The 16,666-nt window shown below is 38.5% G+C and overlaps 1 protein-coding gene across 1 annotated transcript in view; it reads right to left on the bottom strand.

Annotated features, from left to right (window-relative positions):
• LOC128379385 (NACHT, LRR and PYD domains-containing protein 14-like) overlaps positions 1–16,666 on the bottom strand; it is a gene marked incomplete at its 3' end in the record, with an annotated part of 77,331 nt that overhangs the window by 9,758 nt on the left and 50,907 nt on the right. The window contains exons 2-7 of the mRNA XM_053339001.1: positions 15,881–16,157; positions 14,106–14,162; positions 10,366–12,190; positions 5,737–5,907; positions 2,009–2,182; positions 1,135–1,308 (exon numbers count right to left, since the gene is read on the bottom strand). Of these exons, the coding sequence (XP_053194976.1) occupies positions 1,135–1,308; positions 2,009–2,182; positions 5,737–5,907; positions 10,366–12,190; positions 14,106–14,162; positions 15,881–16,148 (2,669 nt within the window). The remainder of the gene's footprint in view (positions 1–1,134; positions 1,309–2,008; positions 2,183–5,736; positions 5,908–10,365; positions 12,191–14,105; positions 14,163–15,880; positions 16,158–16,666) is intronic.

Below are 16,666 nucleotides of genomic sequence, written 5' to 3'. Positions count from 1 at the left end.
CTGACGTCGCACCGCTCATACGTGATTGTCACAAACAAAATCACAGTTTAGTAACGCAGCCTGCTTGCGGGAAAGTAATCTAATTACTGTTTCCTTTCCTTTACTCGTTACTTGAAAAAAGTAATCTGATTACAGTAACACGTTACTGCCCATCAGTGGTGCTGAGTGGGTTAAGATGACGATAGTTCACACAACACATCCTGATTTTTTGATAATTGGTCGGTAAACTCAGCATCGTCTGAAGCAGGCTGGAAAATGTGCACTTTTATTGACAGTTCAAACATTTGGCTATGTAGAGTTTCAGCTTCTGTCAAGCTAACGGAGCTGCAGCGGCTTCCTGTCTGAGCTTTCATTCACATTGATCCGATTATTCATAAATATATTACAGGAGATTCTCGGGAGATGGGTCTGAAATACGGGACAATAAATAAATGATAAATACACTGATTGTCACCATTACAGCATCAGGTATAGATGATTTTCCCTAACTGTTGATTAGTATGCTTGTTCCAGCTGCAGAGAGGAGACACACTGCTGTGTCCTGGTGTGCATCTTAGCGCGCAGGCTGCACACTGGACGGCAAGTGAGTTCATGATTTTCTTTTAAATATGAATTCTGAGTTCATTTAAGAGAATTTGTGCAGAATTTGTTTTTGTTTATAAATGTACTGTTTTTCAGTGAACTGCTGTAATTTAATGTGGAATATATATATGTAAGTTATGTGGCTGGAGAAATGTATTTATTTGTGTTTTAATTTCTTTTTATGTAGGAAAGCAGACACTACTGTTGTCTGTTGATACTAAAAGTTAAAATTCATAAGACGAAGTTAGCTGTGAGGGAGAGCAGGCTAGAGTCTACAGTAAATGTTACTGACTGGCCTATAAGCACCAGTGTTTGGAGCTCTGTAGTAGACAGTTAAGATCCAGGAGCACAAAGTGAGAAGCAAAATAATGTGCTTGTTATTTTACTGTGATCATCATAACCCTCAGAATTATTAAAGCACATACTAAAAATATTTTCCTGTGTCTGGTCCCATCCTTTATGATCAGGCCACATATGTATATGTATATATATGTATAGTTCATGTTTTAAACATTAAGATTAACAATAGTAACAGACAGTCAGTGAACTCACCCCAGAACCTCCAGTCTGCAGTCTGGATTCTTCAGAAGATCAGACAGTAGCTTCACATCTGAATCCTGCAGCTTGTTGTTATTCAGATTCAGATGTCTCAGATGGGAGGGGCTGCACTTCAGAGCTGAAGCTAGAGGAGCACAGCTGGTCTCTGATGAACTGCAGTCCTCCAATCTGAATAAAGAATAAATGATGTAGATTAAAATCCATTTATTATCCAATCAGATGTGTTCAGGTTTTGAATGCGTAGTTCAACATTACTATGTCCTCATCAATGAGCTTTTCTCTCTCTCTCTCTCTGTGTGTGTGTGTGTGTGTGTGTGTGTGTGTGTGTGTGCTCTGAAGGATCAATATCAATGATCAGACATTATTCATTAAAACACATTAAAGAATATAATAAAGAAATATTTCTCCTTCATCAAGTGAACTGGATCAGTTTCAAACAGATATTAGTTGAGAGGATCTTCTGTTTACAGATGTGACTCTTTAGGCAAGGCAGCTTTAATTATATAACACATTTCATTCCCAGCAACTCAATGTGCTTTACATAAAACAAACATTTGATGGTAAAAATTAGAAACAATAAAACATCCAATAAAAAAGAACCCAATTATAACAAACATAAAAGTACAGAAAAATAGAAAGAGAGAAAAATAAAATAAAAACTAGACTAAAATAGAACATAAAATATGAGAGTGCCGCATAAAATAATGTTTTGTATTAAAATCATTAAAATAACATACAGTGTGAATGAAAGATTAAAATGTAACTTTGCTTTAAAAGAATTCAATCATAAACACATGAGAAGAGAAACGTTTTTAACCTGGATTTAAAAATGTTCACATTTGGGGCTGATTTCAGTAAGTGAACTTACAGCAGAGTCTCCAGTCTGCAGTCTGGATTCTCCTTAAAATCAGACAGTAGCTTCACGTCTGAATCCTGCAGCTCGTTGTAGCTCAGATCCAGCACTCTCAGATGGGAGGGGTTGTCTTTCAGAGCTGAGACCAGAGGAGCACAGCTGGTCTCTGTCAACCTGCAGCCACACAATCTGAATAAATAATAAATGATGTAGATTAAAATAAATGTATAGTCCAATCAGATGTGTTGAGGTTTTAAATGTGTAGATCAACATCACTATCAACATCACATCACTATGTCTGAGGAGTCTCCCCCAGTCCCAACAACCCAATAGGAGGAGTCTCCCCCAGCCCCACCAGGAGACTCCCAACTTTCACCCACCAGGACCCCATCCAGCCTCTCATTCTCTCCCCACTTCTGGATTTCACCGACAGGATGAATGACCTTGTCAATGTTGGAATCCAACTCACACCACACCCAAGTCCCACTTCTTCTCCCCTCAACTTCGCTTATCGTCAAGCCCCTCCCATTCCACCACGCTGGAAACAACCATCATCCAAGAGTCACAGAGCCCCTCCACCTCCTTTGACTCAGATCATCTGTGAGTCTGACTGATATGTGCCGGGTCCAGGCTGCAATATTGATACCAATAATGAGCTCAGGTAGCTTTCTCAATCTCTGTGATGACAGGTAACAGAAGAACGGTTAAACTGGTGAGAAATAACAAGGGTTCAATTAAATCTGCTAATTTATTAAGTATAGCATGTCAACCTCAAAATATACCAGTGTCTCCTGTTATCTCCACAAGGTTAGCTCTACTCAATATCAGATCACTAGCCAACAAATCACTGATAGTTAATGACATCATTATGACCTATGATCTAGATATTCTACTTCTTAGTGAAACATGGCTGACTAAATGTAGCTGTTGTGCTATTCTCAATGAGGCAGCACCAACAAATTTTAGTTTTATGAACAAGTGTCGAACTGGTAAGAAAGGCGGGGGAGTTGCTGCCATCTTTAAATCTGTATTTCAGTGCAAGGAAATTACATTAGGTGATTTTAGCTCTTTTGAACATCTCTGTTTTTTATTAAAAGGTGATCCAAAAGTTATTTTTTAACCTCCAAGATACCGCTGAACTGCTGTCAGTTATCTGCACTGACCACAACTTTTTTATCATAACAGTGGATTTTAATATTCATGTAGACAATAACGCCAAAGAACTCTCTGCTCTACTTGACACTTTTGGCCTCTTGCAACATGTGAAAGGGCCCACACACACTCGAGGACACACTCTGGATCTGGTTATATCTAAAGGTGTTGATATTTCTTCTGTTGATGTTAAGGACTTGGCTCTTTCTGATCATTTCTGTGTGTTCTTTGACTTAAAGATCATTCCAAATGTTCAGTTAACCTCTGTGTCAGTTAGAAGAAGGTACATAAATGAGAATACCAGTGCAAAGTTTATGGAGGCTATAGCTATGTCACCAACTGTGAGTGCAGAGTCAGTTGATGAACTCCTGGATAAATTTAACTGGAAAATCTCAAAGGTCATAGATGCTGTTGCACCTATTAAAACTAAGACCTTGATCAGAAAGAAAACACCATGGAGGAACACTATGATGGTAAAGGCTTTAACATCATGGAGGAACACTATGATGATAAAGGCTTTAAAAACAGAAAGCAGGAAAGCAGAGCGTAAGTAGAGAAAAAATAAATTTCAAATTCACCTTGACCTCTACAAACAAAGTCTTTGTAATTTTAACTATGAGTTACTCAAAGCTAGACAGCGACACTTTTCTGAAATTATTAATAAGAACATCAACAACACTCGTATTCTGTTTGCTATGGTTGATAAGCTTACAAAGCCCCATAAACAGATAGCTCCAGAACTCCTTTCCACAGAAAAATGCAATGAATTTGCTTTTTCAGTGAAGAAATCCAGTCCATAAGGTTAAATATCAACACAAATCAACAAAACAATAAAATGACGCAATCCCTCAGACCTCCCAGGAATAACTCAACTGTGATGTCAGAATTTGAAACAGTTGACCAAAAAAACATAGAGGAAACAAAGCAGCATCTAAAACCATCAACATGCTGTCTTGACACAATGCCATCAGATTTCTTTAAGACTATTGTGGACTCTGTCCAAACAGATTTGCGACAAGTAATAAATAGCTCACTTAAATCAGGTGTGTTTCCTAAACTCCTAAAAGTAGCTGCATTAAGCCACTCTTAAAAAAGAGAACGCTGGATACTTCCATGTTAACCAACTACAGACCTATCTCAAATCTTCCTTTTATAGCCAAGATCGTTGAGAAAGTGGTTTTTAATCAACTCAGTAATTTATTGAACTCCAGTGGCCTTTTTGACAAATTTCAATCAGGCTTCTGACCTCACCACAGTACAGAAACAGCTCTTATTAGAGTGCTAAATGACATAAGGTTGAACACTGACTCAGGCAAGGTGTCAGTTCTGGTCCTGTTGGATCTCAGTGCTGCGTTTGACACTGTGGATCACAGTATACTGTTGAACAGGTTGGAAACTTGGGCAGGACTCAGCGGAACAGTCCTAGCCTGGTTCAGGTCCTACTTGGAAGAGCGGAGTTATTTTGTGACCATTGGAAGTTATGAATCTGATCGAGTGGCTATGACATGTGGAGTTCCTCAGGGGTCAGTTCTTGGACCCCTACTGTTCAGTCTATATATGCTGCCCTTGGGTCAAATTCTGCAGAACTCTAATGTAGACTATCACAGTTATGAAGATGACACACATATACCTAGCACTGTCCCCAGATGACTACAGTCCAATACAGTCATTGTGTCACTGTTTAGAGCAAGTAACTAATTGGATGAACCAAAATTTCCTTCAATTAAATCAGGACAAAACAGAGGTCATTGTTTTTGGCAATGAAGAGAAGAGGATTACTGTCAGTAAACATCTCGAGTCACTCTCTCTAAAAACTAGGGACCAAGTCCGAAACCTTGGCGTACTGACAGCAGTCATATCAAATCAATCACCAAAACAGCTTCTATCAGCTTAAGAACATATCCAGAGTGAAGGGTTTTAAGTCTCAAACAGACCAGGAGAAGTTGATTCATGCTTTCATCTCAAGTAGACTCGACTACTGTAACTGTCTTCTGACTGGACTCCCACAAAAAAGCATTAAACAGCTGCTGCTCATTCAGAACGCTGCAGCTCCAGTTTTAACCAGAACAAAGAGATCAGAGCACATTACTCCAGTTCTAAAGTCTTTACACTGGCTCCCAGTCAGCTATAGAATAGATTTTAAAGTTCTGCTACTGGTCTACAAATCACTGAATGGTTTAGGTCCAGAATACATGGATGACATGTTAGTAGAATATAAACCCAGTAGAGCTCTGACATCTACTGACTCAGGTCAGATAGTTGAGCCCAGAGTTCAAACTAAACATGGTGAAGCAGCTATTAGCTGTTATGCTGCACACAACTGGAACAAACTACCAGCAGAACTGAAATCAGCCCCAACTGTGAACACTTTTAAATCCAGGTTAAAAACATTTCTCTTCTTCTGTGCTTATAATTGAGCTCTTTTAAAGCACTTTACATTTTAATCTTTCATTTGCACTCTATGTCCTTTTAATGATTTTAAAGCTAATTTATTATTTTATGCTGCAATCTTATATTTAATGCTCTATTCTAGCATTTTATTTCTGTCTTTCTATTTTTCTGTACTTTGTTTTTATTATGAGGGGCCTGACCTCAGAGTCTCCAGTTTACAGTTTGGACTCTCCAGTCCAGCACACACAAGCTTCATCTTTGAATCATTCAGGACGTTGTAGCTCAGGTCCAGATCTGTCAGATGGGGGTTGGTCTTCAGAGCTGAGGCCACAACTTCATACTCAGTCTCTGAGAGATAACAGCGAGAAAGTCTGTAATGACACAAATATTACAACATATGTTATCATGAAAGAGGACACTTTATATTTACTTCATGCATTTGATGATCAAACAGTTTGAAGTGAATAAATCCTTTAATGAAAAGTAGCTGAGAGATAAACAGGAAACAAGAAGAGAGAGACAGAGAATAACATGCAGCCAAGCTCCACTGCTGGAACTGAACCACTGACATTGTAGTTATAAGATATGTGTCTTAACCAGTAAGCTACCAGAACACTCCCAGTTCAGCTAATTGTATCTCAGTGTGTTTAAATGAAACAATCATTCTCATCACTCTCTCTCAGACCTGCAGACTTTGAATCTTTGTTTAGCTTTAATCTTGCAGATGAAGGAGAGAACATGGAGTTACATTGAGGCTTCCATAATGTGCAGTGTGTGTGTGTGATCTGATCCCATGTCTGTCTCCACTAAGTTAACATGAGGACATCTTGACTAGAAAACCAGTTTTACTGTCCACTATGTTTAATGTGACTGCAGGATATTTAGACTCAGTTCAGCTCAGTGAACAGTTCCAGTTGATAAAGATCATCTCTCTTTGCTACCTGCTGCTGTCAGCTTCACATCCATAAGCAGCTACAATTACTGACTGATGATGGTTTGACAATATTAGACCTGTACATAATTAAATATAAATGTAATAAAATATTTAGATGTGTATGACAGATGACTGTGTGATGTTTAGTTGTTGACATTTGAATTATTTTCAGTATGATGTCATCAGAAAGATGTTATCAGGGTATCAGCATTAAAAATATAACACTGAGCTTTAATGTGTCAAAAATCTCTTTAAAACATTTGTAAAGGAAAATGTGAGATTTCTTTTTATCACATTATACATGTTAGAAAACAGGGAAACACTTTAGAACAACGAATGGTAATAACACATTTATAACACTTTGTATAATAAACTAATGATGAACATTTACATAGGTTTATAAATGATTAGGAAATGTTAATGTTAATATGTGTAAATGATTGAAAACCATTAGTTAATAATGACATAATCATTAGTAAATAATTACATTAATATGTTTGTAAAAGCAAACCAAATAAGTTAATAATTTGTGCATCATTTCTAAACATTATTAAATGATGAAATTAAATTAAAAACAACTAGTAAATAATTAGTAGATAATATGCAGCTATACATGATTTGATTGAAAGTCATCATTCAGTGTGATTTAAATGAAAGCTGAAGAAACATTAATACAAACATTTATAAATCAGCTGTTAATATGTAACTAAACACTTCATATTTATATCCACTGCAGCCAGAGGTGCTATACAGTTTAGCTTTCCCATAGTCCCAGAAAGTGCTTCACTGGCCTCACCTGTTATCAATCATTTGTCAATAAACATGCATGCATCTCTTCTCTCTGCTGCTCTACTGCTCAGGTCTGCATCTCTTCTCTCTACTGCTCTACTGCTCAGGTCTGCATCTCTTCTCTCTACTGCTCTACTGCTCAGGTCTGCATCTCTTCTCTCTACTGCTCTACTGCTCAGGTCTGCATCTCTTCTCCCTGACGCTTCCCATTTCTCCATCAGCTCTGTTTACGTTGCTAGGTAACCTCTGTGCATACTGCAGGAGGGATGTTCACGTTTCACATGTCCTTATCCTCGCTATATATTTAAAATATAAAAAACTTTTACACCCCTTTAAATCAGGAGGGCTTCACCACCCAAACAAGAAAACAAACAAGGTAGGTTTTACTCTTTCCTACAGTGTAAACACAACAGCACATGTAGATACTCTACTCTCTACTTAAAGTGTCAGACTTTGTATTTATGGAGGACTGAAAGTGCCAAAATGAAATAAATAAATATACCATTAAATAATTACTTAAATGTGTCATTAATTAATTAAAATTGGAATTAAATACATAAATGTTTTATTAAATGTGTCATCAATTCATTAAATACCAATTCATTTTATGTAAAAAATATATTTAATTATTTCACTATTTAATTTATTATGTCATGGTCCTGTGTTGCAGTACCATGAATTTATTTTATCTGTCAAACTCACCCATCAAAGTCAGTGGGCGGGGCTAACGCTGATCTAGCCTGATCCATTGCTTTGGTCTAAAGTAGCATGCCTTCGTCCCTACCTGAGCTGAAATCAGCAGGCTGAAGCGGGTTTCATTTTAGGTCTAACTCTGTAAATATACCACTTTATCGACATTTCTAACCTTTTTAGGTGAGAAAGTATCCCTTTAGATCCACAATGTGGCGCTAATTTGTCCAAATATCACCTGTTTAAAGTTTTGTTCCTGCAAATTATTTATGCTTATTATTAAGAACACCATAACGATAGACTTGGTGCTTTTATTTTGAAAACAGGAAGTGAACATACCCTCGCTATAGCTTGAAACCATCGAGGTGGTGATCTGTGACATTTGTATTTTGGGTTTTTTTCATTAGTTGCGTTCCATCTTGGGTAATTTGAGTGTGAGTAGTGAGCTCTTGATGCATACTCTGCATGGAGAATCTAGTAAACCATCTAGGAACTTCTCACATACTCTAAATCACATTCTACAGTTGAAACACACTACATTACTCCAGGAGTTGCTGTAACTGATGCACTTAGATCATATGTAGAGACTTAAGTGTACAAGTTTGATCAAGAATCATAGCAGACTGAAGTGCAACCAGGACTTCCGTCTCTATACAAGTCAATGGAGAATTCACCAACTTCTCACTTGATTTCTAACCTCAGTAAACGTTTTCAAAATGTGTTTGTGGTCTCAATCGCTAGTTTAAAGCCTTCTTCAATGCAGTATGATGTTCATTTGGGACATTTTGGCCTCCCTGATTTTATATATGACGATAAAGCAGGGTATGCATTGCTGCTTCTCTCAGCAGCTCCGGGCAAGATTTAAAGCCATCTTGTCCTGCACCTCGCTCGCTCTGGACTTTTAGTGTTGAAGAAAAAGTTTTGTTTGACAGAGTATCTAAAACCAACGTAGATGTGAATAGCGCCACCCAGTGTTTAGGAGTGTGTTCACTAGCTCTGCATTCAATCCATTATCTGGAATCAATATGCCTTGACTTGATGTGCAGTGTAACCAATCAGGTATTAGCAATCCGCCCACTGACTTTGATGGGTGAGTTTGACAGATAAAATAAATTCATGGTGCGCTGCAACACAGGACCGTGAAATAATATATATATTTTTTTACATACAATGAATTGGTATTTAATTAATTATTGACACATTTAAGTAATTATTTAATGGTGTATTTATTTATTTCATTTTGGCACTTTCAGTCCTCCATATATATTAAACTCAACATGTCAATCAAAATAAACTCATTTTGAATCAAAACGTACTTTAATCAAATCAAACTTATTGTAATAATGTAAGGGTGGATTAAATGACCTGCAGCTACATTTGTATTAACGTTTCTTCAGCTATCCTTTAAATCACACTGAATGATGCTTTCAATCAAATCAATGTAGCTATAAATTATTAATAAATGTTTTACTAATCATTTAATAATATTTACAAATGATGCACGGCTAAGTTAACGAATATTAACACAGCATTTCCTAATCATTTATAAACCTAAATGTTTGGTTCATAATAAGAGTTATAAAGTGTTACCAAAAATAGTTGCTTAAAATTGCTCTTTTGGGCAAACATACACACACACACACACACACACACACACACACACACACACACACACTATTGTAGTGAGTCTACCAGCATGCTGTGTGTGCTGCTGACGCATGACGTAGCACGCTTCACAAACATAGAATTGAAGTGAATAGATCGGCTCCATTATCTAATACCCCATCTAGCTATTAGAGTCAATATCAGGGCCGATATCCCATATTAATATCAGATCAGTGCATCTCTAGTAATAATAACTTCATTTCATTCACTGTTAAATACTGATATATGTGGTGATAAAATGCTGCTGTAATGAAACCTCAACCACAACCTCTAAAGTCCTTCATTTGTTTTACCAGGTTTGAATGAAGCCTCCAACACTCAAAGGAAGACAAGTAGAAGAACAAACTGTCAAATCCAACAATTACTAGAAATAAATCAAATAACTGTGTTCATTAACTAAACAGCTATAAACAACCATCTGAAACATCAACGTTACTTACACTCACAACATCTGAAACAGCTGAAGAACATCTGAGACTAAATATAACTGATGTTGTTTCAGCTATAAACAAGTAGAGCACTATTTTAACAATAATTCAAATGTTATAATTCAGGTTTATTTATTCAGCACCAAATCACAACAACAGTTACCTCAATGCACTTTTCACATAGAGCAGGCCTAGACTGTACACTTTAATTTAAACTAAAGAAACTCAACATTCTCAATATATGACCCAATATATTATTTATATTTAAAGAACTAAACTACTAATCTACATTGATTTATAATGTTAATCACATCTGGACTTACCGAGCCTTTCTGCAGTTCCTCACAGCTGGGATCAGTCTCTTTCGTCCCACCAGTGATGTGTTGTACTTCTCCAGGTCCAACTCATCCAGAACCTCCTCTGACATCTGCAGCATGTAGGCCAGAGCTGAGCAGTGGATCTCAGAGAGTTTCTTCTCTGATCTGTTCTCTGACATCAGGAACTGTTGGATCTCCTGATGTACTGAGCGGTCGTTCATCTCCATCAGACAGTGGAAGATGTTGATGCTTCTGTCAGGAGATTTATTACCACTGTTCATCTCCTTCAGGTTGTTGGTGACTCTCTGGATGGTTTCTGGACTGTCCTCTGTCTGACCCAGCAGGTCTCCTAAGACACTCTGGTTAGACTCCAGAGAGAGGCCATGAAGGAAGCGGACAAATAGATCCAGGTGGCCATTTTTACTGAAGAGAGATATCTGCATGACTCCCTTCAGGAAGTCATCCAGAGTTGGGTAGTGCCCACCACTCCTTCTGAACAAAGCAGTAATCTTCTCAACGAAAGATGTTTCACCATGTTTGTCTTCTCCTACCAGGAAGTCCTTCAGTACCTCTGCCTTCCTGCTGGTGTAACAGTGGTACATGTAGACTGCAGCCAGAAACTCCTGAACACTCAGATGAACAAAACTGTAGACTGCTTTCTTCTGGAGTTTCTCTGTTTTGAAGATCTGTGTACAAAATCCTGATAAGACTGCAGCCTCTGTGACATCAAGACCACACTGCTTCAGGTCTTCTTGGTAGAACATGATGTTTCCTTTCATCAGTTGTTCAAACGCCAGCCTCCCCAGCTTCAGAAGAAGTTTCCTGTCAGCCTTCTTCAGCTCCTGTGGACTCGTCTTATGTCCCCCATCGTACTTGTTTTTCTTCCTCTTTGTCTGAACCAGCAGGAAGTGTGAGTACATGTCAGTCAGGGTCTTGGGCAGCTCTCCTCTCTTGTCTGTAGTCAACATGTCCTTCAGAACTGTAGCAGTGATCCAGCAGAAGACTGGGATGTGACACATGATGTGGAGGCTCCTGGATGTCTTGATGTGTGAGATGATTCTGCTGGACTGCTCTTCATCACTGAATCTCTTCCTGAAGTACTCCTCCTTCTGGGCCTCAGTGAAGCCTCGTACTTCTGTTACCCTGTCCACACATGAAGGAGGGATCTGATTGGCTGCTGCAGGTCGGGAAGTTATCCAGATGAGAGCCGAGGGAAGCAGCTTACCCTCGATGAGGTTCGTCAACAGCACGCTGATAGATGTCTTCTGTGTGACATCAGTCACAACTTCTTTGGTGTTGAAATCCAGTGAAAGTCTGCTTTCATCCAGGCCGTCAAAGATGAACAGAACTTTACAGACAGCGAGCTTCTCTGCTGTGAGCTTCTGTTGTAATGTTGGATAGAAATGACAGATCAGCATGAGCAGACTGTACTTCTTATGCTTGATCAAGTTCAGCTCCCTGAACAGAAACAGAAACAGCAGACTGATATGTTGGTTTTTCAAGTCCTCTGCCCAGTCCAGAGCGAACTTCCTCACTGAGAAGGTTTTTCCAATGCCAGCGACGCCGTTCATCAGAACCACTTGGATGTGTTTGCTTTGGTTGGGTAAGGCTTTAAAGATGTCGTGGCACTCGATTGGAGCGTCATGGAGGGTCTTCATCTTGGAAGTTGTCTCAAGCTGCCACACCTCATGTTGAGTATTAAGCTCGTTACTCCTTCCCTCTGTGATGTAGACATCAGTGTATTTATCATTGAAGTAGGTTTCACCTCCTGGTTCATCACTTGTTTCAGTCACATTTTGACATTTCCTCCTCACAGTGACCTTACAAAGACCTAAAGAGAAGACAAATATAGATCTAAACAACTATCAGTGTTTACATGCACATATGCAGGGGTGCTGCCAGGGATTTTGGGCCTCGTGAAAAGATATCATATGGGGCCCAACACCAGGCTCAGGCCATGCCAACCTGTACTGTACATTATTACTGACACTGAGCTGTGATAATATAACACTGTGCAGACACACATGCAACATTTCTGCATGCAGTGGAATTCACTATTTGATGCAAGACTCATGCTCTCTATAAGTAGTGTGCTTAGACTGTCTTTTACAATCTAATGGTAAAGCTTTCAGGGCGCACTCACACTAGGGCCAGTTGTTCCGTACCGTGCTGAAGCACCAATGTCCCCCGCTTGCCCGCACTCACATTACCTCAAACCCAAGTGTACTCAAGCACGGTTGCCTCGAACACGTTGCCCAAAAACAGACATTTTACTCTCATAAAACATGCACAGGTGTGTGTTCACACTTGCCTGTGTATTATGCACTACTACAGATACTAACGTGTGTAAAAAAAAGACTCTAGTAAAAGCAGACGTACTGATTCAACTCTTTACTTCAGTAAAAGTAAGAAAGTTCGATCACAGAGAGATCATTCACGCTCACAGAAACAGACTTAGTTTAATGACTTAGAAGTTGCAAAATGACTTTAAAGAATTTCGTTAGTTTATATAATGCAGATTTGTAAAATATGACTTTCATGAGGGTCACAGTAACAGACAATAAACTTAGCATTTGATAATTGTGGTAGCAGCGGTGCAGCAGATGTAATGAAGTCCACGCAGCACGCTGGATGCAAACTAATATTAAGCCTATAGCCTATTCATTATAATGTCCATGGACATAAATTGAGTTATTTTGCCTTAATAATGATAAAATAAGACACTAAAAATGGTCGGATTGGGAACTATATATGCATAATGTCTCCGCGTTGCATTTAGTGTTGCTTGTAATGACCAGAGCTCAGCGAGTGTTGCCTTTTAAAAATAGTCGATTTCCGAGGATTTAAAATGTCTTATTTTCGGGGGACACATTAATCCCTCGTGCGAATGCGTGACCAAGTGTACCGAGCTCAAGCACGGTACACTTGCACTCACACTAGCCAAATAATCTGGACTTTAGGGGGCAAACGTGCTTGGGCACGGTACGATTTCCTAGTGTGAGTGAGCCCTTCAATTAAAATTCTCTTCACGTTAATGAATAACAAAATGACTATATCTTAAATATACAATAATCCCTTCAATTAAAATTAACATTATAATCTATAAAAAGTAGAGGTGTGACGATACACTCAGCTCACGAGACGAGACGAGATTTTAACGAGATTTTTAAGAAAACTTTAATGAGGAAATAAATGACTTATTTTATTTGAAATTCACAAAATGGAAATTGAATTGAAATGTTTTAAGTAATCATCTTGTAATGAATCACTTTAGTTCTACTTTCTAAATACATATATATATGTATATTTATATATATACAGTGTTGGGGAGTAACAAATTACATGTAACGACGTTACGTAATTTAATTACGAAATTTACATAATTGTAATCCGTTACATTACTGTAAGAAAATGCTTTTGGAAATTTCCATGATTGCAATTTTAGTTACATTTGAAAAATCGCAGCAAAAGCTCGAATTTATCAAATACTTTTTTTCATATCAACCTCCTCCTTCAAAAGCCGCAAGTTAGATCCTGATGCTGTCTTTGGTCATGTGCCATTCAGTCAGACTCAGCAACATATGGGAGGCACAGTAGAATACGTTCCTGTGTTGGAAATGCAAATACCAATTCTTTATGATTGAAAATGATTTAGTCTTCCTTCTTTTTTCACAATAATAACAGGAAACTCTCACAGCCCCTTCAGTTATGTTAAGTGACATGTCATTCAGCTCAATGCTGCTTACCTCCTTCTACAGTTGGTGGGACTGGTTCATCTGGCGGGGGCAGAGGGGCTGCTGGGCCTGAACGAGGAGCAGAGACAACTGGTTTAGTATGAAGTGATGAGATTTCTCCTCTACACTGACCTTATTCTCAGAGCATGCCTTTCTTATTTTATCAGTATTAGTGACAGAAGACGTGTGTTAGTCCTGACTTTTTGTTCTGTTTTGCTCTGTGTGTCTGAGTCACAACTTAACCTCACAACATGAACGTGTCTGAATTTAACAAACAGTCAAATGTTAAGTAGGAGAAACCAACTTATTTAGACTTTTAGAGGATAATTTGTTAAAGTTTTAGTTGGACTTTAAATACAAGAATTATTTATTTATTTAATACATATTAAGTGTACTGTGGAAATAACAAAACTTATAAAATAATGCTAATACCAATAAATCTGGTTTGTTCTTCACTTTTCATTCGTAATGAAAGTCAAAGTTTGTCTGATCTACAACCCTGATAACAGAAACCAATAATAGTTCCTTTGTCGTGACCACCTGTCAGAATGATGTCACTGCTACCTGACAAGAGTTCATTCAACCAGATTAGTGATAGGCAGTGTGACCAAAAATGTATATCACGGTATTTTTCAAAATAAAAGTGGTTTCACGGTACATGACGGTATTTTTTTTCATGCATAATCAGCTGTTCACGACATCTTCTACTGGTTGAGAGAGGAACTACTACTCTACTGCAGTAGATTAACTTAGGATGGACTATTTTACTGTCATGATGAATATTAGTAACATCAGAGCTGCCAACATTCCCGTTTATCCCGTAGTTGGCTGAATCTGTCACAATAGCACAGTTCAACCACTAGATGGAGACAAAGACTGTGTGTTCACGACGAGGCAGGCTGTCTGCAATTCACCCCCCATGCCATGTAAATAAATGGAAACTGGCTTGAATCGACTAAATGATCTAGAGACACTGGAGTAGCTGTTACTGGGAACACAACTTTTAACCATAAAAACAGCGAAGGTATGACATCATTGTAGTTATAAATTTACAATGGGAAGTTTGTTTGGATTTTTCTTTGACGGATTGTTCCGTGGGTTTTGGTCGGACAGTAATGGGAGTTACACTGCTGGAATCAGTGAATTCTCAGCTTTTATTTGTGTCGATATCGTGAAATTAAAGATACGAGGACCACGGTGACTGTGAGATGCGCATTGCTTTTCACGGAGGAGCGTTTTTTGCAAATAGCACAATCAGTTGCTCTGTGTTTGACCTGTGTTTTGTTGAGCTGTAAATGGTTGTGCTGGCTCGATAGCTGAGCTTCTTCTGAACAAAACAGTGTGTCATATGACTATATTGGTGCTTGTTTAACTGCTCTGAGATGTTTTTCATTTTTAGGGGGCGCTGTTGCGGGGGCTGTCGGGCTTAAGAGGTTTTTTCAACCCTAAGTCCCTCTGTACACATACAGTTACATCATGTTTAGCGGCTACTAAATCGTTACTGTTACTAATTTTTGTCAAATTTGCATGTCATGGCAAACTTACAATGCTTTCATACATATCTAAATCAGAATAAGCAATGAAATATGACTGGACTTTTTACCTGGTCGATGTTTGTGTTTGGAGTGGCCACGTTGTGCTCGCCACTATTTTTAATTTTTCCCGTAGTGTGTTGTACTCTTCTGACACCACTAGATGGCAGTGTAAGTGTCCACATAGGTGACCATAAAGCCCCAGTTAAACTGAATTTTATATATATATACACACACACTCTTCCTGTGACTGACCTTCTGATCCTGAGCTGATGTTTAACTCCTCCACTAGATCATTCCTGTTGATCTTCTTTAAAACGCTCTTCATCACCTCCACAGCTCCAGAAAATTCATATTTCTGCACCATCAGATCTACAACATCTCGCCTCTTTGCTGTCTCCAGCTGGCTCTCTTGGATGGCTGGGATGTCGTTCACCTTTTCATTCTTCAGGTACCACTTGAAATTCTCAAAATCTTCACCTGTTAAATCTTCCAGAAGCTTAAGGAGGTCCGCCTTCATCATCTTGTCTCTCTGGTAAAATCAGAGAACAGATAAGAGAACAGTTGTGTTTCTGTCTGTCTGTCAGTAGAAACTCATTCTGTATTTCTACTGGATCTGTCTGGTTTCACATAAAGCCCAGTTTGGCTGCAGTCATTGAAGTGTCAGAGAAACTCAAGAGGATCATCAATAAAACGTCTCATCACAAGTCTACTCAGCAGCTGTTCTGGAGCTTTCTATCAGATTGAGTTTTCTCAGTTGTCATGGAAATGTGTTCAAATTAATCTCAGCACAAGATCCAGTTAGTCTTCTGCTTTCACAACTCACCTGTTTGCTGTGTCTGTCTGCTGAAAGAGAAGAAAAAAGGTAGAATTAAACAAAAATCAGTGTGAGTGTTAATGTAGGATAGAGGAGGTAGATTCCTGTTTTCAGAGATGATGACATCAGCAGACAGATCTTCAGTCTTACTTTGTACAGTGCTGGTCTGACTGTCTGTCTGCAGTCCAGGTCCGGTTCTGGATCTTTCTGCCCACTCGGGACAG

Source organism: Scomber japonicus, chromosome 18 (assembly GCF_027409825.1).
Source record: "Scomber japonicus isolate fScoJap1 chromosome 18, fScoJap1.pri, whole genome shotgun sequence".
NCBI lineage: Eukaryota > Metazoa > Chordata > Actinopteri > Scombriformes > Scombridae > Scomber > Scomber japonicus.
This window is presented reverse-complemented; position numbering and strand designations above follow the sequence as displayed.